General features: G+C 38.2%; 1 protein-coding gene and 1 long non-coding RNA gene across 6 annotated transcripts in view; one reads left to right on the top strand and one right to left on the bottom strand.

Annotated features, from left to right (window-relative positions):
- The window catches only part of MLLT10 (MLLT10 histone lysine methyltransferase DOT1L cofactor), a 136,903-nt gene that overhangs the window by 30,100 nt on the left and 80,549 nt on the right, over positions 1-26,254 (bottom strand). For all 5 annotated transcript variants that reach the window (XM_056337512.1, XM_056337510.1, XM_056337515.1 and 2 more), the window contains one exon: positions 5,480-5,658. In XM_056337512.1, the coding sequence (XP_056193487.1) occupies positions 5,480-5,658 (179 nt within the window). The remainder of the gene's footprint in view (positions 1-5,479; positions 5,659-26,254) is intronic.
- LOC130148674 (uncharacterized) lies at positions 4,015-7,448 on the top strand. The gene is made up of 3 exons (XR_008821619.1): positions 4,015-5,027; positions 6,885-6,983; positions 7,270-7,448. It is a non-coding gene; the product is annotated as an uncharacterized LOC130148674 (long non-coding RNA).

Below are 26,254 nucleotides of genomic sequence, written 5' to 3'. Positions count from 1 at the left end.
CCTGTATTTGGACCATAAAGGCCTTGGAAACAAATGGCCACAGAGCACTAGTAGGGTAATTTCACTCATTTAAATCATCAGGAAGAACAGAGATAGCTCAACCAATTCCAATCTCAATTTCGGCCAAAGCAGCAACATTTAATTACATAACATTAAATCTACTAAGTGAAAAATTTAAAAAATAAATAAATAAATCATAATTTTTCAATCTAACAACCACCATTTCCTGAGGAGAAGAAAACAAATCTTGCTGTATCATACCAACAGATATGGAAGCACCCAGGTCACTGCTTTTTTTATGAACATATAATAATCACTAAGAATAACATCAGAAAGAGCAGTTACGCAAGCTGTTATAGAACAACATAACAGCAACATACATTACATACAAGGAAATCTCCAAGATAAAAACTGAGCAAAGGACCTTGGAGTGGTGCAACTTGTTACTTGGCTTAACAAGTTAAAATGAAGACAATGTTCAAAATCCAAATGCAAGAAAGTGATTTTTCTCAACAACAGAGCATCCATTAACATCCACGCAAAAGTTAAAAGACACGCTTCTGAGAGAAAAGACTGTACTTTGGGATACAGTAATTTGCTGTCACATGCAAAACCAGCAGTACAGGCAAACACTTCAAGAGGATCAATTCACAGAAAACCAGGAGTAAATAGTTGTGTGGGCTGTACCTTATTCGCCTGTATTCCCGTCTTCCTATATTCCTGCAATTGTTAAATGCATTGTTATGCTAATAGAACTTCACTGATTTAAGCAGCATATCCTATCTGAGGCTATGCCCAAGATATAAAAAAAGAGGAACAGGATGCAAAAATTCTGCATTTCCAGCAAGTGGCATTTTTACTAGACCACTGATTCCCACCTGGTGAGGAATAGCAGCATTTAAATTCAGTTACGGCACAGCATGAAACATAAGCTAATAATCTCTTCTGTATTTATTAGATTGGAATAAAAATTATGAGTAGCATGAGAGAGAAAATGAGACACAAAAGAAGTAGTTGCAACAAGGCCCATACTGTGTTTTTGTCTTAAAAACAAACGAACTAAAACCACAGTATGGGAACCATCAAACTAGACAACAGAATGGGAGAATCAAAATCCAGGATCTTCAAGGTGGTGGGTTTTTTTGAAGATTTAAAATCAATGTTATTTAGTTGTTGAAGGAAAAAGTTTTAATCACTTAAGTTTTATATGGGCATAGCAGTTCCTAAAAAGTAACAAAAGGCACAGTAGTATTATCTAATTTTCTCACTTTAGGACACTTGCTTTCAATTGCTTGAAAGTTTTCTTAATACTATAAACAAAGTTTTCTGTTTTACATGTCTACCATAACCTCCTAGTCAAAGTACTTCAGCCAATATTGAGATTAATTATATGGAAAAAAAATTTTCCTGAGACCTTCTCTTTAGAATTTCTGACCACCCCCGCTTTAAAAAAAAGGATGCAAAAAATCTATCAAAAGTTGACAAATTTATAATGTCCCCAAAATCATAATTACAAACGCCAAAAAAAGATCTCAGAAAACTTAACAGCTGAAATCTTAAAAGAAATGTATCTTAGCAGCACATCTTAGAGGCTATTCTAATTTTTAGTACTATTCCAATGGCATACTTGCCATCCTGACCAAACAGCTGAGCAACCAAGATTTGGTCATACTTGCTCTTTTAACTAATTGTTTAAATAAAACCTGCTTTTTTAACTATTCCTTTTTGTCTGCTATAGTGGCACAAGATTACCTTAACTTATAACCACTATATGTACACCTAGAATCTCAGTTGATTTTCCTTTAATTAGAACACTACACAAAAAAATACATTAGCACACAATTATTTGTAGACTTCCACGGTGAAGACGTGGGTAAACACGGAGAATACATCCACATGAGCCCAGTAAGAGGACAGCACTATGAAATTTGCAGAACTAAGCAGGAAAACCCTAACCCTTGAGGTATAACAAGTCATATATGGTAACCACATGAAAACTGGAGAGCAACTGCATGGTAAAATAGGCTTTCTTGACTGAGTCTCTTCAACCACTAGCAAGGACCTCATGAACTGGATAAGACTCTCAGTGTCCAGGAAAAACAAAGGCACATACAGGTGGTTGTCATGATTTAGTATGAATCAAAGACACATCCAGCAGGGATATCTGCTTGGTATTTTCAAGTCTTGAAACATTAGGAAAAAGTATCTAATCTGCCTGGTGCAACGACAGAAGTAGCACCTGGATCCTAAGCCTCAACCAGGACATGAAAGCACTTAATATTTTAAAATTCACAGATATCCACCTTCTTTCTCCTCCATGCTAAAGTACTCCGTAAACTCATTTTCCCCATGAATGAGGAAGAACTGTGTCCATGGACCTTACAGCCAACTGACTTGTTCACCTCTTGTGACTACAACTTATTTGTAGGAAGCTTCTCTCAAAACTGATAAATCAGCAGGGTAAAAACCCCAGAAACGTGACATTTAAAGAAATTTAGCCTCAACTGGAAATTTCTACTGCCTACCTGTTGGATGCTACTGGATGTCAGAAAAAAAGTGTAAGTGCCAGTCTAACTGCAAATGGTGAAGACAAGAAATACAGAAAGCAAAAAGACTGGGACAATAAATATAGGTGCCTTGGTTGTACAGCATAATTTAAAGACGTGTTGTGCTACACAGCTTATCTGAGGCACAATGTTTGGTTCAAATATCAATACCCGTATAATAGTTCAGGTGACATAAGGCCCAAATTCAAATATTTATGTGTTGACACTTGAAAAAAGAGACCACGCCTTTACCAATTTCCAGCTGGCAGACTAGTTACCAAAATGTAGTCCTAGTGTCACTGAAGCAGCACAGGTATTCACTAATTCTCTGTTATAGCACAGGAGTCTCCTTTTAAGGTTGTCAAGCAAAACTTTTCACCATTTGAACCCCCCTTTATAGTTCAGAACCAAAAGATACTTTAAATGGTAGTACCTGCGAATAAGATCCTGACAAATAAATCTATGACCACAGGAGAACAAGCTAGGTACTGAGTTTAAGATACGTGACTCCTCTGGAGAAGGCGGCAGGGTGGGCAGGGAACAACAACCACCCACACATCTCCCAAAAAACCAAACGAAAGACAGGAATTTTAAGCGCTTAACCTATGGAGGGCTCTCTAGTTCAGCTAGAAAAAGCACTTTCTCACTAAGAGAAAGTGCATCTCCATATACTTCACCTTTTTGTGACATGAGGAAAAAAATACTATGGTATTTCTGTTCATGCCTGCTAAATATGGGCTCCATCCCACTGTTTTTTGAAGCCGTTTATTTTCTGACAGAGTTTAACAAATAGAAGTGATGGTGCATGATTCTTGCTTATTTAACTTTTCCATGTAATTTGTGATTTTACAGACCTTGGTCTTCCCCACACCTCAGTGTCTCTTTTCCAGGCCAAGAGTCCTACACTATTTACTCATTCCTTCTAAAGATGCTGTTCCTTGCCATTGTTCACTACCTCTTTTGATATCTACTGTATCTGTTCGAATAGAAACTGCCTTTTTCCCTTTAATATAAATTTCATTTGCCCTCTTACAACCTTGTCAACACAGGTCAGTGCAGTCTTTCAGCAGTTTGTGACAGCTGATGTTCATAATAGCTCGCTGCATAATCAGCAAACTTGGCTTCTGTTGCTCCCTTTTCCTAGATCATTTATGAATACGCCGAGCTGTACAAAAGGCCATCAGGCTGATCTTCCCATGACTCTGATGGAAAACATCTCCACAGTGAAAACTGAGCATCTACTTGTTTAGGGTTTTTTAAGTCTTTTAATCTGCTACTAACCTATGACACAACCTCTCCCTTTATCTCTAGACTGTTCAATTTAAGTGTCTTCAGTGACTTTTCGTGTGCAAAACTCTTTGGGATTTTAAAAAAAAAAAAAAAAAAAAACATTAACGCAAATTGACTGAGATTTCCTTTCCTTTCACAAAAGCTACACTGGCTCTTTGCCAAAGCATCATATTTTTAATTAATTTCTTTAAAATAGCTTCTGTCAATTTGTGCAACAGAGATGTACCCAATTTTGGGTGAAACTGACCAAGGTTCCAAAGTTACAAGACGGAAGTCACACTGACACACTGGCATAATGCAAGCCTTATTTCTTTAGGAAACCAGTCCAGAAGAATTACATAAAAATACGAACTACCACCTATAACAACAATGTTATTTGATACTGAAATGTATTCTGTGTTAGCCTGCACATAGTATTTCTGCTATACATGTACTCCACACACGTGTGTGCACATACAAACACATAAGTACATATGTATTAAGCTTGATTTCAATTCTTCAGGTTTATATCCACTATCTTAAATCACTGTAGACTCTATAAATTAAAAGTTGATTGTTTCTATGCACACACAAAAAAGATGTATTTGATACATTCATTGTAAAACAGATTCCCATCAGAAAATGAAAAACACAAGAAACATGAAGTATAAAAAAACTATTATGTCCAGTACAGTATGCCTTCATACTTACACTCTGATCATGGTGGCTCTCTACAACTATGTTCTTTTGCCTTGATAAACGTAGTCTTGCCCAACATAAAGTCATACAAAATATTACCATGAAGATACTTTTTTCTGATTCATGTCACCCTTCTACACTCTTCCAGTGCCTTCCTTATCCCTTCACCATCAAACATGAACTAGGTATCTTCATTTGTATGACATTTCAAATACAAAACTATAGCATATATGTCAACTTTCACTTGCTACCAAGATATCAGCCTTAGCCACCTCTTTGCCAGGGCTAGCCTTACTTATCTGTAGAGGGATGAAGCTGGGTGAATTAACATTGATAACATACAGCTGTGGGCTGGCTTCAGGGGCAGGGGGTTGGCTGATGTAGATAAAAGTGCAGCTGTGGCTGCTTCTGTTAAGGGGTTGGGCGGCCAATGAAGAAGCAGCGAGAACACTTTCCTTGGGTGAAGAGAAGGCAGCGGAGGGACTGACATGAAGAGTATGCTGGTATGAGATGGTAAGACCTTGTTGCAGCTTGACAGTTTGGGGAGTGCTGTGACAGTTATCCATTTGTCAAATCTCTCAAATAAACCCCCTCTGTTTTCTAACCGATACCAGCATTTTTGCATGAAGTGTGCCAAACTTCACGTTCCTCTTTTAAATCCTTTCTTAAAACATTGTTCTGGTAACAGACATTGGTTAGAGCACTGATGAATTGTAACCAGCATTTATGCTACTAGTCATAACATAGTCACATTTACTACACACCTCCATAGACCATTTTTGAAAATCTGTGCTCTGCAAAGATGGGACTATGTAATATTACAGGGAACTTCTACCCCCTAATACGTTTTCACAACAAATACAGTGTTTATTAACCTATTTTCCAAACAAATTATTGTTTCTTTTAACATTAAAAATAAGCAGGTCAAAAACAAGGTTTGCTATCTTAAACTCTTGATAGTTTACCTGAGTTGCAGCAACAACAGTAGTTATAGAAGGCGCAGTTGAAGGTGATAGAGCTCCCACTTGCTGCAAGTGGCCTGAAGCCTGCTGAGGTAAATGAGAACTGGAAACGGGAGTGCTAGATCCTGAGCCAGATACTGCATTTGGAAATGATACTGCTACATCATTGCTGCTAAAAATACCTGCAAAAAATTACAAAAACAATTACATGCATCTCTCTCTCTTCCCCCTCCCTCTGTTTTCTAGTAACCATGTAAATATGCAGTAGAAAATTAATCAAGACAAGCAAGATCACTTAATACATAATGCAGAAAGCTCCTGTGTTGAAATTCTAACCATGCTGATTGATAAAAGTGCTCTCATCATTTGATATTCTACAGTTCAAGGAACACAGATTGATTTAGTTCTAAGTTTTTGTAAAACGTGTGATAAATCAAGTATTTATGTGTATTACAAACTGCTCAAATATTAAAAGTAGCAGAATTTTTGGCTAAAATGCCTGCCTTCAACTGAGTCTGCTATCAGAGTTTGTTCTTACAATGAGTTACTGTAAAAATTAAGTAGATAAAGAATGAAGTATTAGACTATGTAACTGAACATACATGATACAAATGGAAAAATGCTTTAACTTTGGTAAAATGTTTCTAAACAACATACATTTGTTGAAAACTGTAATTTTGGCAACTAAGGATTGCCTGTGTATTTTGAGAAAAATATTGACAGCAAGTCTGAGGACAAAGTACTCAGATTTGCTGGTAGAACTGGTGGTATTTCATTTATTCACAAACTAAAACTCCACCCGTGATCTACGAATACTTGACTAACATTTCTGCTAGAACAGCCAACAAGTAAATGACTAAATACATTAACATTAGTCAGACTTGTACGTTAGCAATTTAAACAGGAGGAGTTCATACCCCTCTGTGAAGCCATTACTTCTGTTCATCTACATGCAGGGTAAAGTTCATTATACAGGTTGGGAAAAAACCCTACTGACCAGAAGCCCAGGACAAGAAGTAGTACCTGTCTATGAAACCGTTAGGCTCCACGTGCATTAGATAAGTGAGCTGTCAGCTGGCCAAGGAATATCAAGCATGGTAGCACTGAACTGCAGTTAGAGGAAGAGTGCCACAGGGAGTAAACAGAAGTAGAATGAACATGGTTAGATCAAAAAAAGCAACAGAACTGAAATGCCAGTTAGAAGGCAAAGGGTGGAGCTAGTTTGTCACTCATACAAATAATGATCTGAAGAAGGCAGTGACAATAAGAAGATACGCAATGTTAAAACACCACTCGCCACCCAGCAATCCCTCTGAGCACAGGCAGTTAAGAGAGACTATCATCATCCAAACCCACACATAATATGCAAACACTGATGCATCTTAAATTGTCTACCTCTACTGTCAAGAAAAAATGGAAGAGAAAACCAGCCAGACCCAGTAGAGAAAGAAGATATGAAAAAACAGCTGAAGACACATCCCAACAACCCTTTTCCTGCCTAACCAAGGTTAGTGACTTCTTGTCATCATCTCCCCAGTCCCTTCAACATAGTGCAATTCCATACCTGCTCCACTTTTCTACTGACCTTCATATCTTTTTCCATTTAGCACACCTTCCTGCATCATCCTCCCCACCCCACCCCCTTTTTTTTTTGGTCACCATCCCAAAAAATCTAGTTATGGCATGGCATTACTAGTAATTAAGATTCTTAAGGTGTTCAGTATGTTACAATCTTTCTCTAATTATATCTGCTTCATCTAACTAGACAATAAATCCTGTGGATTCTGCTCTAGATTTCTCCCTACACACCACCGAAATGGACACGATTAACAAAAAGCCTTGCTACTGAGTCTACTCTTAAGTGTGATGTAATTACAACCACAAAAACCGAAACGTACCTGAAGTCCTCAAAAGATTTTATTTTTTAAAAAAAATCTGCTTTCAAATTAATAAAAAGGATGAGATTTTTGACTCCCTGTATTTGAATGCATTCAAGCAATTACACATGTAAGAAAATTCTCGGAAAAGATGAGATCCTCATGCAATTATCTGGCTCCAGGAACCATGAATTTTAAGGGTAAAACCAATGAAATATCACAACACTTATGATTAAATCGCAAGAGCTCATCACCACAAATGCTATCACTCTCATAAAATGTCACTGATAATGAGAGGAAAAAACCAAAATGTCCAGTGACAGTGAAGTAGTAAAAAAGAGAGAGATTTTGCCAGAAAGGTAAAACAACTCCAAAAATTTAAAGCTATTGTAGATATTTTTTTCTTATTTTTTCAAGATCTTACATATTTAGTAACTGCAGAGCTTCTGCTGCTTCTATTTTAATGATAAGGTTTATTCTTCCTCTTAAAAATAAAATTCTGGAATACAAGCAGATATAAGATCACGGGCATAAAACTATTTCAAAAGAAAGACAAGCAGGAAAATAGGTAAGCTATTATTTGTTGCTGGTAGTAATACTATTAAAAACACTATTGCTGTTGCAAAATACAAGACAAATATGACCTATCTCCACACTCTGTTTGGGCTAAGTACTTCCATTTAGCAATACCTTACTTAATACATAAAGTACATGCACCTTCTAAAACTAGTCATGCAACCAAGATATTATTAATCCATGCAAGCATTTGAGTAAGAACTATATGCTGAACATACAAATAAATCCTTGATTTTCACACCACTTCAAAACTACCTGTATAAAAACTATGTGCATATCATATTGGAAAGCCAAGAAAGTGCATATTTAAAATGTTCAAACATATCAAGTTGTTCTTCTGGGACAGATCAATCACTTTCTGGATCAGGAAGGAATAATAACGAAAGCCTGAACAAATCACTATAAACCACATTAATGTTTAAAACAAACAAACCATCTTGAAGTCCTTCCCATATTACTGAAAAGCCAAGTAGCTATAGCTCATGATGAACGGCACTGGGTAATTCGCCAGAGGCATGAACAGCATGGTTAAATACAATCTTCAGCATTTTAAAACAGAACACAGTTCTTAACTGCAGGTGTAAATGGGCATGTAACACTGTTCGGGTAAAGCCTGACTGTGCTTAACACTAACACAGCTGCAGAACATGGTTTCAGGTTCTGACGGATCAAACACATGTATAGCCTGCATTGCCGGAGTGAAAGACTTAAAAAAAAGGCAACTACAAAAAAAAAAATCTCTGGACAACAAATAACTGCCTGCTTAGCACAGAAGGGCAGTACTATACAGGAGGGAACAGAATATGCAGATTAGAAAAAAACCTGTATTCTTTTTGCTGACAATCAATGATGAAATAGATAATAGAGGAAATAAAGTGAAAAACAAACGAGCCTCAAGTCAGAACTAGCTGTGCGCCAACATAAACCAAGTAGCACACAGAACAATTTTAGTGATTTTATCCAAAATCTCAAAAAAGTAGTTCTATGAGCAGAAGTAGTAACAAAACAGATTAAATTCTGGCTTTCAACAGTGTTGCTTCTCAAAAATTGTATCAATATACTAAGCTTTCCCACCATGATTTCTGTATCTTGCTATGAAATCCTCAAATTTTATAGTACTACAGCCCCTACGTTATTCATCTCGCTTACATTCCCCTCCAATACCGGTGAATGCCTAGTTCAGCAAGAGACAAGAACAAGCCGTGGTCACTCTTGTACCCATACACTGTCTGTCCCTATTACAGGGACTCAGATATTTTAGACTCCTTTAAAGAGTTTGGTTGAAATTGGACAACAGGCTTCAAGCTTACTATGGGCCAAAATCAAGAGACAACATGTAGACTGCTTCCTTAGGAAGCTAGGAAAATGTTCTCCCTACCATAAAACTCTATTTTCTTTTTTAAGTCAGTAACTTGAAACTCCTGCTACTGTGAAAAGAGGAAGTTATTCAAGATATCTGTCATAGGCTGCTGATCCTACCATTTTGCCGAACTTAAGGAAATAAGCAGAATATGGTCAAAGACTTTTTTAAAAAATTGTAGGATCATTTAGGTTGGAAAAGACCTTTAAGATCATCAAGTTCAACCATTAATCCAGCACTGCCAAGGTCACCACTAAGCACTATGTCTACCTGTCTTTTGACTATCTCTAGGGATGGTGACTCAACCACATCCCTGGACAGCCTGTTCCAGTGCTTGACAGCCCTTTCAGTGAAGAAATGTTTCCTAATATCCAATCTAAACCTCACCCGGGGTAGCTTGAGGCCATCTCCTCTTGTCCTATCGCTTATTACTTGGGAGAAGAGACTGACACCCACCTCACTACAGCCTCCTTCAGGTAGTTGTAGAGAGTAGTAACAGCCCCTCTGAGCCTCCTCCTTTTCTCCAGACGAAACCCCCATTCCCTCAGCTGCTCCTCTTAGGACCTGTGCCCCAGACTCTTCACCAGCTTCATCGCCTTTCTCTGGACACGCTCCAGCACCTCAATGTCTGCCTTGTAGTGAGGGGCCCAAAACTGAACACGGTATTTGAGGTGCGATCTCACCAGTGCAGAGCACAGGGGGACAATCACTTCCCTGGCCCTGCTGGCCACACTGCTTTGGATACAAGCCAGGATGCTGTTGGCCTTCTTGGCCACCTGGGCACACTGCTGGCTCATGTTCAGCCGGCTGTTGACCAACACCACCGGGTCCTCCACTGCCCAGCAGCTTCCCAGCCACCCTTCCCCAGCCCGTAGCGCTGCGTGGGGCTGTTGTGCCCCAGTGCAGGACCCGGCACTTCTCCCTGTTGAACCCCCTACAACCGGCCTCGGCCATGGGCCCGGCCTGCCCAGACCCCCCTGCAGAGCCTCCTGCCCCCCAGCAGATCAGCGCTCCCCCCGCTTGGTGCCCTCTGCACACTGGCTGAGGGGGCACTCGATCCCCTCGCCCAGATCATGGATGAAGAGATTAAACAGGACTGGCCCCAGGACTGAGCCCTGGGGGACACCACTTGTGACCGGCCACCAACGGCGTTTGACTCCGTTCACCACCGCTCCTTGGGCCCGGCCAGCCAGCCAGGTTTCACCCAGCGCAGAGCTCGCGTATCCAAGCCCTGAGCAGCCAGCGTCTCCAGGAGAACGCTGTGGGAAACAGTGTCAAAGGCTTTACTAAGGTCCAAGCAGACAACAAACATCCACAGCCTTTTCTTCACCCACTGAGCGGGTCACCTTGTCACAGAAGGAGACCATGTTAGTCGGGCAGGACTCGTAACCCCGCGCTGGCTGGGCCTGATCCCCTGGTTGTCCTGCCTGTGCCGTGTGACGGAGCTCAGGATGACCTGCTCCACAGCCTTCCCTGGTACCAAGATCAGGCTGCCAGGCCTGTAGCTCCCCAGATCCTCCTTCCTGCCCTTCCTGTAGATGGGCATCACATTGGCTGACCTCCAGTCTTCTGGGACCTCCCTGGTTAGCCAGCCAGAACTGTTGATAAATGACGGAGAGTGGCTTGGCAAGCTCCTCTGCCAGCTCCCTCAGTACCCTTGGGTGGATCCCATCCAGTTCCATAGACTTGTGCACATCTAAGTGGAGCAGCAGGTCACTAACCCTTTCCTCCTGGCTTGTGGGGACTTCATTCTGCTCCTCCTTGTCCCTGTCTTCCAGCTCAGGGGGCTGAGTACCCAGAAGGAAGCTGACCTTACTGTTAAAGACTGAGGGAAAGAAAGCATCAAGTACCTCCACCTTTTCCCCATCCTTTGCGGCAATGTTCCCCCCCTGCCCATCCAATAAAGAATGTGGACTATCCTTGGCTCTGCTTTTGTGTCTAATGTAAGAAAAAGTGTTTTTACAAACACCTTTTAAGGCAGTGGCCAGCCCGAGTTCTAGCTGGGCTTTCGCCTCTGGGCTTTCGCCTCTAATCTTCGCTCTGCAATGTAGACTTCCAACCCCACAAAAGCTGCACAGAACTACAGAACCTCTCTACTTGGGGGAGGACAGACAGACACAGGGCAGGGGGGCAGGGACAACCACCTCAAAAGGACTTGCAGTAGAATTCACAGAAGTAAAAAGAAATTCTGAGTTATAAGAACAAGAACTTCTTTACAAAAACAAAAGCTATATTCACGTTTTCAGTACCTTCACTTCCTGTGGCGATCTCAAAAAGTCTCCCCCAAAACCCTGACAACCTCATACACAGAGCAAAATGAAAATTTGCTTTTGTATGAAAGTCCATTAATTGGTAACTATAAACACGCAGAAAAATTGATTAAGTTTAGTTACACAAGAAAGAACATGTTTTATTCCAGTAGAATGTTAGTAGTGGAAGAAATACCACACTATTGGTTATTTTGTAATATGGACATAAGCTAAAGTGGATCTAATGCTAAACACAAGCCAATAAAAACAGGTTATTGTGACACCGTTGTCTAAAAAATGAGAAGAAAGTTGTGTTTGAAACCGCAGAGCTAGTAAATATTTTATTTCAATTCATCTGAGGCAATGAAATTATAGCTTGGATGCTAGGGCCAATCTGTTTCTTTCATGAAGAAATCTTAGATCTAGGAATCAAATAATCAAGCTATTTTCTGGCTGATGATGAGCAAAGTGGTAGAGTTTACTTTCACAATGATTTCTACAAGATTCTGCAGTAACAGTTCTAGAAGTGCACAAAAATGGTAGTTACTGATCTGCAGCCTGACAAGACATCATTTCCTTTGCTTTCAGTGACTGGGGGGTCCTTTTTTGATGGAGGCACCACAGCATTTCACAGATCAAGAGTCAATACCCTCCTTTCATGAAAGGCATTCTGTGTCCCCTCCATGATGAGGTAGAAGGAAAAAAAGCTCCTAGACCCAAAGTACTCCAAAGAATACACCACTGGGGATGGAAGAGAGGAGGGAAGATACAAAATAGTTACACACACTTTCAAAATGGAACAACTATTCTAGTTTCATATCTATCAACAGAAGGCAGACTGCCATAATTTTTCCCTTTGAAAATACTCTGCAGATTGGATTTATAGTCAAAGACCAAAATACTTACCAAGAACCTTCATAGGAAGAACACAATTCAGCAAGGCAACATCACACATTATGATGAATCAGTGATCTAAGAACAATCATCCTATCATCCTCATATACAGCAAGGACCTGAAGTCTGCCTTAAAACTCCATTAAAATTAACCCCAAATCCTTGACAGCTCAGCTAGCAAAATATGTTTAGTCAATCTCTGCTGCCTACTCCCATTCCTATGATCATGATCCTGACTGGACAGCTACCTACAGTCATACAGAAACATATTTGATAACAGTGTACAGGGTGAAGGGTCAGAACTGATCCATGTAGCTACCAAAATGGTCTACTCTGTTCAGCTAGTCCCACTTGCTGTAGCAAACAATGTTATTTCATGCTCAGTCCCACATTCAGCAATGACCACACGTCAGCAGCATCACAGAACTCACTCTTCAATAAACTGTAACAGTGAGGTATATATGTTTCAGTTAACTATCATGAAAACACACATGTGAGTTACTTACACCAAGCTCAGTCCTCAATTAAGACTTATTTCCACTGGTAGGCTTTTAAGTACAAGATTTCAAAACTGCCTAAACCACTGTCAAAGGTTACAGCTTCCTGAGACAGAGTGTGCCTGCTTCTAGTTCGAATTAATCCATGCGGCTAAAGGTCTTACACTACAGCCCTCACTGCAGAAGGGCTCAAATCCACATTTTTCATAGCCCAGCCAAGGTGAATTTGCTCACCAAGAGGACAGGCTTGAACACGACACCAGGAAACAGATGAATCACACGCTGGACTAGGAACACAGGAAGAACTGTATCATTTTTCTAGCCCAATATATCCATCTCCAACAGTGACCAACAGCAGCTGCACAAGGAACAGCACAAGAACAGGGCAAGTGTGCAGTTACTTTCTTAAAAGATTCTCCCAGCCTCTAGAAATCTATAATGTACGGATTTTGAGCTTGAGGAATGGTCTTTGTAATTATTAGCCTTAAATCTGCTTCCAACCCTGCTCCAACAGATTTTTTCCAATCCTTTCTGAACAGTTGTAACTTCTCATACCATGTCTCACAGCAAAATTATACCTCATTTAAACTGTGTGGTCTTTTTTTGGGGGGTGGGAGTGGAAAACAGGGACAACACATGGACAACTATCCTTTCATTTATTTCTTCCAGTTGTTCTGATCCCCCAGAGAAAAAAATAGTCTTTGAGATGCTTTATAACTGTCTCTTTAATGTTCACGTATATAATAAATTCAGCTTTATTAAATAAGACACATTAAGAATTTCATACTTATTCTAGTCTGATTCAAGAAGTTTTGAAGTACTCTTCTAGAATAACATCAGTAAGATAAAAGAGCTCCACGATCATACCTGACACATATGCTCAGAACTACAGGAAAGACCTGTCGTTCAAGTGTGTCACAGAACAGAAGTATCTTTGCAAGAAGAAAAAGTTAATATGGAAGAACAATTGATAAGTAAAGATCCTAACTTTTATTTAAACTTTTGTCACGGTGAGCCAAGACATACAAGCCTAAGTTACTTTAACGTGACATACTAAAAACAAAGCACGTTTAGGTTCACTAAATGAGTATTCTGGAGCAAGAGCATGACACTTGGGATCTACATTCCTTAATGACTTCCCAAGAGAACTTAATGTGTTTCCTTAAGATCTCTGAAAACCTGCCATAGCTTCAAACCACTGTGACAGCAGTCTATCTCAGTGCTGAAATAGTAAGTCACTGGAAGTACCAGATTCCTCTCCAGTATTAATATAACAGTCTTTCACAGGAGTTTCTGCTTCAAAAGTTCTCTCTTTTGTATTCCAGTGATCTGAAGTTGGTGTCTTTGAAGGCATGCTGCAGGATGCTTGACTGAGCCATAATTTTCAAAAAGTGGTCCATTAGAGAGGCTAACTAATAACAATGACAATTCTGTTGTGATCAGTTACTTCTGGTGGTGGGGCACAGCTGTTGCCCAGACTGCTGAAACACTACACATAGCTGTCATTAGCAACAACTAAAGCTTTCAAGTGGTATTACAGAAACTCATGGACAGGTAGTTATACTTAAGGCTGTAGTATTTGACAACTGAACAATAGCACTCCAATATTCAATACTCTGAAAAAAATGTGCATAAAGGAACTATTTCAAGATGACTTTGTAAATTGCCCTTCTTTTATTCTTCCTTTTTTTAAACTTAATGTTGTTTAGCCAAGCACTACTGTCCCCATGCTTCAATATAGGCAGATGCCTTTTTATCAACACTAAACGCCTGCCCAATTTGGACTAGATTCAAAAACTTTAACTCATTCATGCTCAGTACAGATTTTGAGTAGTTTATCTTGTTAAAAAAAAATTATGCCGTATACACTAAATTTTGCCTGCATTGATGTGGAGGCCAGGGCTACAGAACTGAAAAGTTTCTTTGGAAATGTACTGTCTTCTAATGACGACCACAGCGCTAGGACTGGCATGGCAAATGTCTGTTCTGTGCTACCACTCTCCTCACTGCAACTCACAAATTAGCATAAGACAGAAGAAGCTCAGAGACCTGAAAACAGGAACAGGAGGAAGAAATAAAACAGACAGAAGATGGAATGAGCAAGAACAGAAGTAGCCACAGAAAGGCTACAACCAACCATTACAATTTATAGCTAGATCTAACATAAAATAACATCATTCAGGTCATCACTCCCCATAGTCTTTTTTTAAAGCAGACACTAAAATCCTGAACAGATATGTATGTCTGCACACCCTCCTCCTCCGTTCCTGTGGTAGGCCCATAAAAATGATGCAGAGGAGATGAGACTTCAAGGTCAAGTCAAAAAAGTTGGACTGTAAGGTCCAGAGTAAGACTGAGAAGGACAAAGCACAAAGTCATCACACAGCGAATAGCAGTGAAAACTTTACATCTCTCAACTGCGATGCTTCAGGTTTTTTCAAACAAGTTTTTTAAAAAGCATGAAAAAATATAAGAAGTTGACCATAAAACTGAGAAACAGAGCATTGAGTACTAAGTCTCTAACTGGTAAAACTGCAGTGTGCCACTTCTGCCTTGAAGTGTCTTGACTCCTTTCTGTAAGACAGATGTCTTTATGGGAGACAGCTTGCATGACTCTGTTTTCTAGTCTTCTTTTTTAACTGACCCTTTCAACTGGACTGAAGTCTCTAGCTACCACCTTTCCTCCTTTACAATTTTGTCAGCACCAAATTCAACTGACAGGCTTCGACCTTCCCCTTCATGCTAGCATAACTAGCAAATGAACCTCTCTGCTCAAAACCTGTGTTTATCTCCACTCAAACCAAAACTGTTTTTTCTTTTTGGTACTTTCTTGGTGATGTGCAGCCCGCTTACACAATGCAATGAAAAAACAAGCTCCTGATACACTGCCTCCATCAAAACTCTTACAGACAATGACCCTTACAGTCCTCAGCATTATCTGACTCAAATCTGAATATGCTGTTGGAGTAAATGATCTTCCTATATTTAAATATTTATCTCAAGTTTGAATACTTTCTTTTCATCCTGTACACATATGGTAAGATCTTTCCTTGCTGTTCATATTATCAAAATGTCTACCTACCCGCACTGATTTCACCTATATACATGCTTTTGCCGAAACAAAGAGTATGCAAAAAAAACCCTGCAAGATTGGGGGGTGGGGGCAGAAGTAACCAACTTTAAAATCTCACTTATGGGAAGGTAGATAAAACACACACACACACACACAAAGGTGGATTAGATGAAAAATCCTGTCCAAACGCTGTTCTAAAACAGACATGTAGCTAACACTATACTGTCCCACAATAATGAGTCATACAAAACATTACTATTGCTTGATACGAAAGCATATAACATTAAGTAACCACTCTCCTCTGCCCTTGCAACTTCTATGCTGCAGTCAGGAATACACAATCAGTTTAAAAAGAAGTGGTGCAATGTGGAAAGAAGTCATCACAAATGGCGTTCCATCAATTTCTATTCTGCACTCTGTTGTGAACCTATCCCTCTTCAACATTAAACAGCAAAAAGGCTCTGCTTATAAAACAGCAGAAACTCACCAAGTCCAAATTCAGCACACTTTGTCAGATACCCTTCAGATGTTTTATTTTTGTTCAGAAAAATGGTGAGCTTGCTTTCCTTCATCTCAAAGCTGGTTCAGAGCACTGTATACCTGGGAGAGTGAGAGGGAAACCCTATATCAAAAGGAAAAAAGCTAAACCTATTTTACTAAAGCAACGCAAATCTAGAGTAATTTGAGTATTTCTCACCACATGTAAACTATGAAATAGAAATTTAATGCAGTATATTTTTTTTATTATTTAAGAGACATACCACTGTAGACATCTGCCTAAGATGCAAGTCATGACTCTGACAATGTGAAAAGCAAAAGTCCTATAAAACCTTAATGACTTCTAGCTTAAAATGCAAAGAACTTCACCACTCAAAGTTTATACATTTAAATTATTTTTGCATTGCTGAACTCCAAGCCAATACAATTTGCAATGCATACAGCATTGCTCTTCCAACACATACATACAGCAGTAAGAAAATCAATTCGGCTGACACAAATGGATGAAAAAATTCCAGTATTTATTAACAGATCACTTGATACCTAATAAGTATCACATTGAGAAATAAACTTGATCATCTTCAAAACTAGCCTCATGAGAAGGTTTGAACTGTAAATATTCCCTCCTAAATCTTTCAGTAACTTATGAATATAGCTGATTGTTTCCTACGAATGAACAAAAGCCTTGAAAAAGTAAACCAAAAAAAAAAAAAAAAAAAACCACAAAAGTAAATCCTAATTTAATAAGATATATTTCATTTCCACTGGCTATGAGTGAATACAGAACTAGGTGTACGAAGCCAATACTGAATACTAAAGGGAAACAGCAATTAGATACATTAAAGATTCAATATTGCTCCCTCTGAAATTGATAGCTCCGTTATCAGTGACACAAACGGGCAGCATCTGGCTGTCAGAACAAAGAATGGACAAAACAAGGCTACCTTCACATGCATTACTTGTCGTAATTTAAGTAGTCGGGAAGGCAAGTGGGAGAATGCCTGAGGTAGACACCACTATGACACACCTATGAATGGAGCACAGAAGAAGAACTAGAAACACTATTCACAAAATTAAAGAAAAGAATCTCAGAACTGGAATAAAACTGTTATCATTTTACTGCGCACATACAAAAAGATCATAAAAAGAGAACTGAAGAACTATTGACCTATCAGGCTCCTGCAGACAATCTACAAAGTTTTCACTCAAGTACTGAACAATTGACTCACTGCAGACCTGTATTTCACCCAATCCATAGAATATGCAGACCTTCAATCAGGCTTTTCCACAAAAGGCTACCCTTTGTGATAAATGAACCTCTGAAAAAGATTCTAATATAACTTACCATTATGTATGGTATTCATCAACTTCGAGAAAGCTTTTGAGTTAGGAGAAAAAGGGCTTCATGTTAAGATCATGTTTAACAGACGCACAAAAGAATATATGTATAGACAGGAATTTCAGTGAACAATAATATACCTGAATACATCTTTCTTGTATTACAGCTCTGATCATTTACAGTAGCTCAAATTGTAAAATAGATTTATTTCTATCCACTGTAATTTTTTACTTGTATTCTTGTATTTCTTTTATTGGTGTTTGTTAGCTTTTAGATGTCGAGTATAAGAACACTCCAGCACTTGCCAATTTAGCTGCATTCTAAATCTACTGTTACAAATAAAAATTCAAATACTTTCCAGCAACAATCAGTCTTCCCAACAGAAGACTGATGTTAATTTCATTGTCCACACCAAATTTATAAACTTAAGCTGAAGCTGCCTTGCTAATTTTAATCACAAGGCATCCTTTTTGCTTCACTGATAGACTAACACAAGCAATCAAGAAGTTCAACAGAAAACAGTTGTGTCTCCTGGACTTTAGGGAGCTCAACTGAAGAACAACTAAAATGCATAGAGAGAAAGAACATCCAACTAGTGGTACACCAAAAAAGATGCTCACATGAATTTCATTTCCTTCAAGGATTGGGTTTTTAGAGAATATTGATCTTTGACCATGAAGTGCCAGAACACACTCACATCCTCTGCTGGGCAGAGGTCTCTGTATCTCAGCCTCCACAGCAACACAACACTTTCTCGCGCAGCTGCAGAGTGATGGCAGTCATGCAGACGGCCCACCTTTTCTACTTATTTACCTTTATTCACACTTAGGATAATGACCTCATGACTACAAAATTACTGTAGTTTCAATTTCTGAGTTCACTCTTTCACACCACTAGCAAACAAAGCCCTCAAATTACATGTCTGGTTTGATAAGATGACCGAATGGTTTTGCAGGTGAGAGTGTGGCGAACACCTCCGTACTGCTTCCATGGGTGATTTCTCTACCTGCATCAGTCTCTGCAGTCTGTTCATGTTCCAGCAGGGTGAGTGTCTTTTATGCTTTATTTTTCTCTTTATTCTCCCCACAAGTGGCAGCTAAATACCGCTGTCATAAGCAGTTTTTTAACTGCCAAGCTCTTCTGAATATCAGGATTAAAAAAAAAAAATTAACAACAAAGACAATTTAAACTTTTGTCATTGATACTAGAACATTACAAAACTAATTCAGAAGTCATTAACAAAAAAAAAAATCCTTCCCTTTTACCTACTGCCTAAACTTGAATAACTAGCCAAAGTTACTTCCAAATGCAAAATTTATAGAGTATCTTAATTGAAACATGACAGAAAGTCTACTGCAGAAAAATACTGATTTTTTTAAAATTCCATGGTACAGAAGAGAAACCCTACAATATACAAAATCCTGGTTGATTATTGACAGAATTAATCTGATAAAAATGAAATTAATAATTTTAATTAACTTACTCAACAGTTCTCAGAGAACTAACAACAATGTACAAAAACATAATCAAAACTATTACTTTACAAGGCAAAAAAAATAATCACCAAAATGGACAGTGTTAACATGGCTGGGATCATATATATTATACCATAAGGACAAATCCTGCCTCAGGTGCAGAGGACAATGCAACTGCTGTCTGCCACCCTTAAGAACAGAATCCTTTCACCCACACCTACTCTCCACAGCCTTTACTTGATTATAATTAATTTTTTTGATCCAGTTATGCTCTATTTTTGTGCACAAGAAATAGCCATTTTGATCCACCACTGCTTTTGATATTAAGGAAAGCCCCTTTCAAATTTACCTAACTGTTGGGTAGGCTTTGGGGGGAGCTTCGTGTGGGAGTGTTTTAGATTGCCTGAAGCTACGCCTTTTGCTTTTGTGTCTTTAAAATTGTACCATACTGGAGCTACCATTAACCCAGCCCAACAAATGCACTGTATTCCCAAGCACCGCTCAGAGCTCTCAGAACGTTTTAAAGCACAATACACTAGATACGCCGCAGCGAAAAATTTACTACTACTACAAGATAATACTTCATAGACAAATGAGGAAGAGATGCAGTTAAAGAGCTGACAGAACAATTCAGCAGACCTAGTCAGCAACGTGGGGTTAAAACAAGCAGTTGTTCCCAACTTAAGAACATACATAAAAACAAAGTATGAGAAACAAATTGCAGTAGCCCCCCCTTTCAACCGCAGCTACTGATTGTGGGGGGGAAAGAAGTCTTTTTAACATTCACTGCATACCCAATCCTGAAGAGAACAGTGCCAATTAAGGACACAAGAATTACACTTTAATAGTCTGCTCCTGTGCTTATCAGAACGAACTTTTGACAGTAAGAATTTGCTACAATGGAATAGATACGTGAGAAAAGGATACACACCTTTAAATCTTATTTTGAAAGTCTTTTTTTCTTTTTTTTTTTTAATCCTTAAGACTACCAATAGGAAGAAAAAACACTGTCATGCAATGACCAAAAAAGACAAATGTAGTGTCATGAACCATCAGAAGGGAACAGAGAACACAAAAAGCATAATTATGGCACTTTAAAAATTCATGTTGCACCTATATTTCAAATACGACCTGCACTTCTTGAAAAAGAAAATATAATAGCACTAAAAAAAGCTCTGGAAAGGGCAAGAAGGATATACTAATGAATGATAAAAGGGTATTAAGATATCTAAGTCTAAAAAGATAATGAGGGAAGCAAATTACAGAAATTTATCAATTATGAATAAAGATGAATATTTTTAATGACTATTCATTCACTGTTTCTAGAGGAGTGTCAACACATGATCAGGAACAACTGCAAACAAAGTACATCCTTTTACAATGCATGAAGATATGAAACTCACTTCTCATGTTTCAGTTATTAACAGCATAAATGGTTTGAAAAATGATTAGACAAATCCACGGAAAAGACCAATTCACAGAAGAGATCAATAGCTAGATATCCAAACCTGAGATGAAATGCAAGGAATCCTAGTAAGAAAATGTCCTGCTTAACCTAATTCCTTTGAAACAAACTGTTCTAACCTAGACCTCATCCAGTTACATGACGAAGGGCCAACACTAGATCAGCCCTCCTTATGAACTGACTGATGGAGCTAATTCTAGACTCTCCCCAAGCCTCAACACAGAACAGAAGGAGAACTGTTCCCCTACCACTATTGCCTTCCACACTCCATAAATTAGTAGAAGGCAGGTGAAAAAACTGTGTTTGTCCTGTAAGGAAAAAAGAGCTACTGTCTGGGTTCCTGGTACAAGTGCCTCTCTGTTGGCAGCTATGGAGTCCTGACTTTTCCTGCACTGAAGTACTTTCCCAGCCACCTAGTTTCCTCCTACAACGTACAGCCAAGCTATTGAACGTGCTGAAGTGTCAAGAAAGGTTAGGGGTGGTGAATGGTAATCACATATGCCAAAAAACTATATGCTCTAATAGCTAGACTTCACATTCATTGTTTTATTTTCCATCTCTGCTGCCTTAAACACTTTGTTCTCAAATCTTGGCTAACTCCTTGCTTTCTTCATCTAATCCTTATGGTAGCTGCTATTGCTTGCTTCAAAACCTTACAGTTATTCTTCCTTAAAATCAGTGCTGCTCAGGAAGACTTCATTGCTTCCAGCTCAGTCATTTCAATTAGTTTCAAGATACCTCAGAACAGACTGTGTATTAATACCAACATCCCAGTCACCAGCCTTTTACTGTTCATTACCTGTTTTTAAGGGAATTGGTTATGCATACAAAAACGTGAAGTTAATTCTAAGCTTACCACTACTCCCAAAGCAGAAAAAAAGGCCTAGTGACTTTGGGCCTTGAAAGGATGTTATTTGCTCTACATGACAACTAAATCCTTCAGATTAGTCATTAGTCCATGACAGGCGGGGGCGCGGCAGGGAAGGCATTCTGCATTTGAGATTTTTACGTGAAAGAAAACTGTTTTGATGGCTAAAAGTTGAGTTGCTTTTCATGTGCTTGGGAGGAGGAAGGAATGAGGGCTTTCTATTGTTTTTGTTTGATTGATTTACATGGAACCTCTAAGTCGTTATCAGGAAATCCTTCTCATAAATGTTCAAAACAAATACATAACGGGAAATAGATATAAAACAAAGTAAACTACAAAATATCTGATAAGATTACTCATGCACAAGCCCCAGACACATGGCATATTCCTCATCTCTGTTTTCAGCTTCTTCTCAAGTTTCTAGAGCTATACTGCCTTACTTTTGGACAGAAATTTCCAATTTTTTTCAAGTTACTTAATCAAATGAGAACTCTTCAGAAACTTCTTACCACTGCATGTAATTCTGCCTCATGAAAAACATGTAGCAAGCTAGATCACTGCCAAAATTAAGTTTTCTTAATACTATCCTTACAGCCTTCTCACAGACACCTAACAGATCTCCAGGTCGGACATCAAAACATGAAGAATTCTATTTAAAAGCTGAATAAAAAGTATAGAAAGAAGAACACGAAGTAACGAGTTTGCATCTAAAGTAGGTGCTAAATCCCAATTTAGTTCAAATGGACAAAAAATCTGCTTTAAATTCAGGATCAGACAAGAACAGCTTTTCTAACAATATAGTTTGCTTCACTTACTATTTCTTGCATTACCACCACAAAAGCCCTGATAAGAACTATTTTGCTAAGTATTTTGACAGCACACTTTGCGTGTACAGCATATCTGTGTATCAAGCTTGTACAGCAGTTTTTCAGTTATACGTAATACTCCTGAAAGATAGGTTTATTTGAATAATCTTCTAGAAATATGGTGCTGGTTTATCTGTGCCAACCTTTTGCATTTTATTTATGCAGTGGAGGTTTATTAAAAATGAGCTCACATCAAGCTGGATCAACACAAAGATCAGGCAGGTTTTAAGCAACTAGCACAGTTAACCTGTATAAAATTCCAAGAACTGCCACACAGTGAAAAGGCACTGGGATATATTCTCATTTAATGTAGCTAAGACACATCTTTACATCTAGACATACACTGGGTTCCACAGTTTCTCTTTTTTAATGCATTGTTTAAATATAAAAGCTATTGAAATCTTTATTTGTACCTATAAAGCTATCCCGATGGTTTCTGCCATTTTAACTAGAGCTAGGTTATAGAGCTACAGCATATGAAGCTACCTGGGGACCACCTGACTTCAAATATCTCACTACAGAGCGAGAACTGCTGTGGGACACATGCTACAACGTTGTTCCGCGCGACACACACAGCCTGTGCTGTGGTATGTACTATCTAGATTCTAGAGCTTCAGAAAACTACTGTTCTTAGCCCTATCACATCCATGCAACCTGTTTAAGGAAGTAAAATAAATTACTTGAGTAAGGGGGAAGCACAGGGAAACGTGAGTTGATAATCAGACACTTGGTCTGATTATGTTTGTTTTAAAAGAGCACAGTATACAGATAGTATAGCTCCTATACATCAACAGAGGAATCTGTCCACTCTAAGTCTTAACGGATTTGTCCCCAAGCAACATCTTTCAGTTAAAAGCTCAATTATTTTAAGGTAACTAGTCTTCCTTATACCACTACACTATGACGGTACTTTTTTTTTTTTTGCCTTTTTTTTTTTTTTTTTTTTTTTTTTTTTGCGCTTTTTAAGACTTTACAGAGGAATCTCAGAAATTATAGTGATCATCACAACAACAGCTCTGGACATCAGAGACTCTTCTGATACAGAGGTTAATCACTCTAATCATAATTCTGAAACAACTTTCAGTCAGTTTAACTTAGGGTACTGCAGGTCCTCACATCGAATAAACAGAAAATGTAAATGCAAAGTACATTTCTTTCTGATTTTAAAAATGTGACTGTAGTGCTATCACCTCTAACTGACAATAACAACAACAGAAGAGAATTTGACCGTATGAGTTGTACAGTCTTCAGAGGGACAAAAGTGCTGCAAATACCATCAACACATACACAACACTTATTTTTCAGCTATATTTGATTCCTGAAAGACTTGAAAGTCTGTAAGATCTGAAAAGTACAATTTTCAATGAAGAGTAAAAAACCCCCTACAACTCCTTTTACAGTCAACCCTATTTTTGCTCCCCCCCACACACACACACACACTTTTTTAATGTTCCCACATCAACTTTAACAGATTTTACAGAGTTAAAGGACTGATTGCTATCTCGCATTTGACTTACAAAGAATGCCATACCTTAGTAAATTGACTCCAGATGCTGAAAAATGTTCACACTCAAAAATATGTATATTTTAATTTACATACATACACACACACACAATTATATCAAATGAAGAGGGGTTTAACTAATTTTTACAGGAGATCCTGGGAGCTAAACTGCTGCAAGTAAACAACACCTGTATCACACTTTATTTTCATGTACCAATAGAATTTTCATTTCAGGAATATCTCCTTGATCTTCAGAAAAGGGATACATCTGTAAAGCAAATATCAAGTTCTGGAACAGAGACATCTGATAGGATAGAAATATTAACTGCTTCGGAGTGTCTCCTTGTTTCCCCGCTCTCTCCATTTCAAATTTTAATTCTTAGTTGTATGAAGAGACCTAGAGAACTAACACAGTCCAAGCACAAAACTGTACGTTTTGGTACATTTTTCTTTTTCTGCCTTTTTTTTTTTAATATAATAATAATGCCACATATTTTTACTCCATGTATCTGCAAAGATAATCAACCCCTGGAAAAGCAGGCAATTTATTTTGTTCACTATGCAGGCAACAATAACAGCAAAGCTGTCAGCTATATCTCATCCATACAGTGTAGTTTAACCAGATTACCCAGGCCTAAAATAAGTGAGTTTTTTATTAGGAATTCAAACCTAACACCAAATATATACAAGACACTCCATAGGCTTACGGGTCAAATATAATCTAAAAGCAAACAGTTTACAAAAAACTCATAGACTTCTTTGAAAATCTTCCCTTACCAAACAAGAAAAGTTGCTGTACTTAACTACTTTTCAAATTTAGCTATAAATCTAAGTAGCCTTTAAGCCCCCCCAGACCATTTTCTTCTCTACCAACACAGATATAACAAAAACCCCATGTATTCATATAGATATTTATTATGCTTCAAAAAGATCATATTTAGATGCCAATTCTGCAAATAGTTCAGTATGGGCAAAAATCTAGACCTACAGAATTTTATTCATTATTAAATTCCTATTTGGGTAGAAGATTCACAAAGCCTGAATAAAAACAAGATTCAAAAAGTTTCTAATTCATGACATCTTTTTGCTCAGCTTTTTAAAATTATTATGCCCTTCTCCTGAAATGAGTAACTACCAAAATCTTTATTTCATTTTTAAATGAAAGACCTAAAAGGGAACTCAGGCAAACAGACGTTCCCTTTCCCATATTAGACTTGCTTTTTGTTTTGTTGGGGTTTCTTCAGAATCAGAAACGTACTACAAGTTCATAATTTAAACATACTTTTTGCTGTTGACTATCAGAACATAATAAACAAATAATTGATGATATATTTTAAAATTTAACTAGAAACTAATGCCCAGAGTCACATCATCATTTGGGAACCTAGCTTCAAGTATATGATCTTAAAAATTTCCATTTTAACTCGACAGACACTTACATGCTCACACAACAATTAACTAGTCAGGTAAAATCTCATTTCCACAGCTGCCAAGATCCTTCTCCATGATCAGCAGGCCTAGAGCAGCTTGACATGCAAGCTACACCCTGGTTATTAGAACTTACCTTTCCTTCCCTGTGACATTTTTTATTTCAGAAAGCCCTCATACCTGTATTCACTTAAAAAAAAGCACCACACAAAAAACAACCAAACCAAAAAACACTAGAATTTTTTGAGAAAGGAAAACTTTCTTTTGTTTTGCTTTGGTTTAAATCAAGTTTTGTTTCAAAGCAATGCTACAAGAGTTTCTGGTCTTGTGACATTCACAGAGGAGCCGACCTGTATCTAACGCGCAAAACACTGCTTCCACGGAAAGTCAGGCAGCCTGGAGACTTCACAGGTGGAAAGGCTGAACATTTCTTGTTTTCAGCAGCATGTCTAATTAAGTACTACATGTCTGTAATTTTCTGACAACATTTTATTAAAAAACAGAGAACGGGGCAATTACCAGTATACAACTACCAATGAAAAAATCTTGACCAGGAATATTAATTCTTCCTGTATAACAATTATGATCATGCTTTTAATCATTTTTGTAAGCGGAAAGAGTCTCAAAGATACTTCACTCTATCACACAGCTTATGACTCTGAAAAGGAAATTTTAAAAATCTTAATCATTGTATGCCTCTTCTCAAGTTTCCTATATCCACATTTTAGGAGAAATTAGATCAGAATTACAGTACTCTGCTATCTGCACTATCTATGGAGTAATATCAAGTGATGTTTCAAGAAGGGATA

Source organism: Falco biarmicus, chromosome 4 (genome assembly GCF_023638135.1).
Source record: "Falco biarmicus isolate bFalBia1 chromosome 4, bFalBia1.pri, whole genome shotgun sequence".
In the NCBI taxonomy this organism is placed as follows: domain Eukaryota; kingdom Metazoa; phylum Chordata; class Aves; order Falconiformes; family Falconidae; genus Falco; species Falco biarmicus.
The sequence above is the reverse complement of the archived record's forward strand: the minus strand, read 5'-3'. Positions and strand labels throughout refer to the sequence as shown.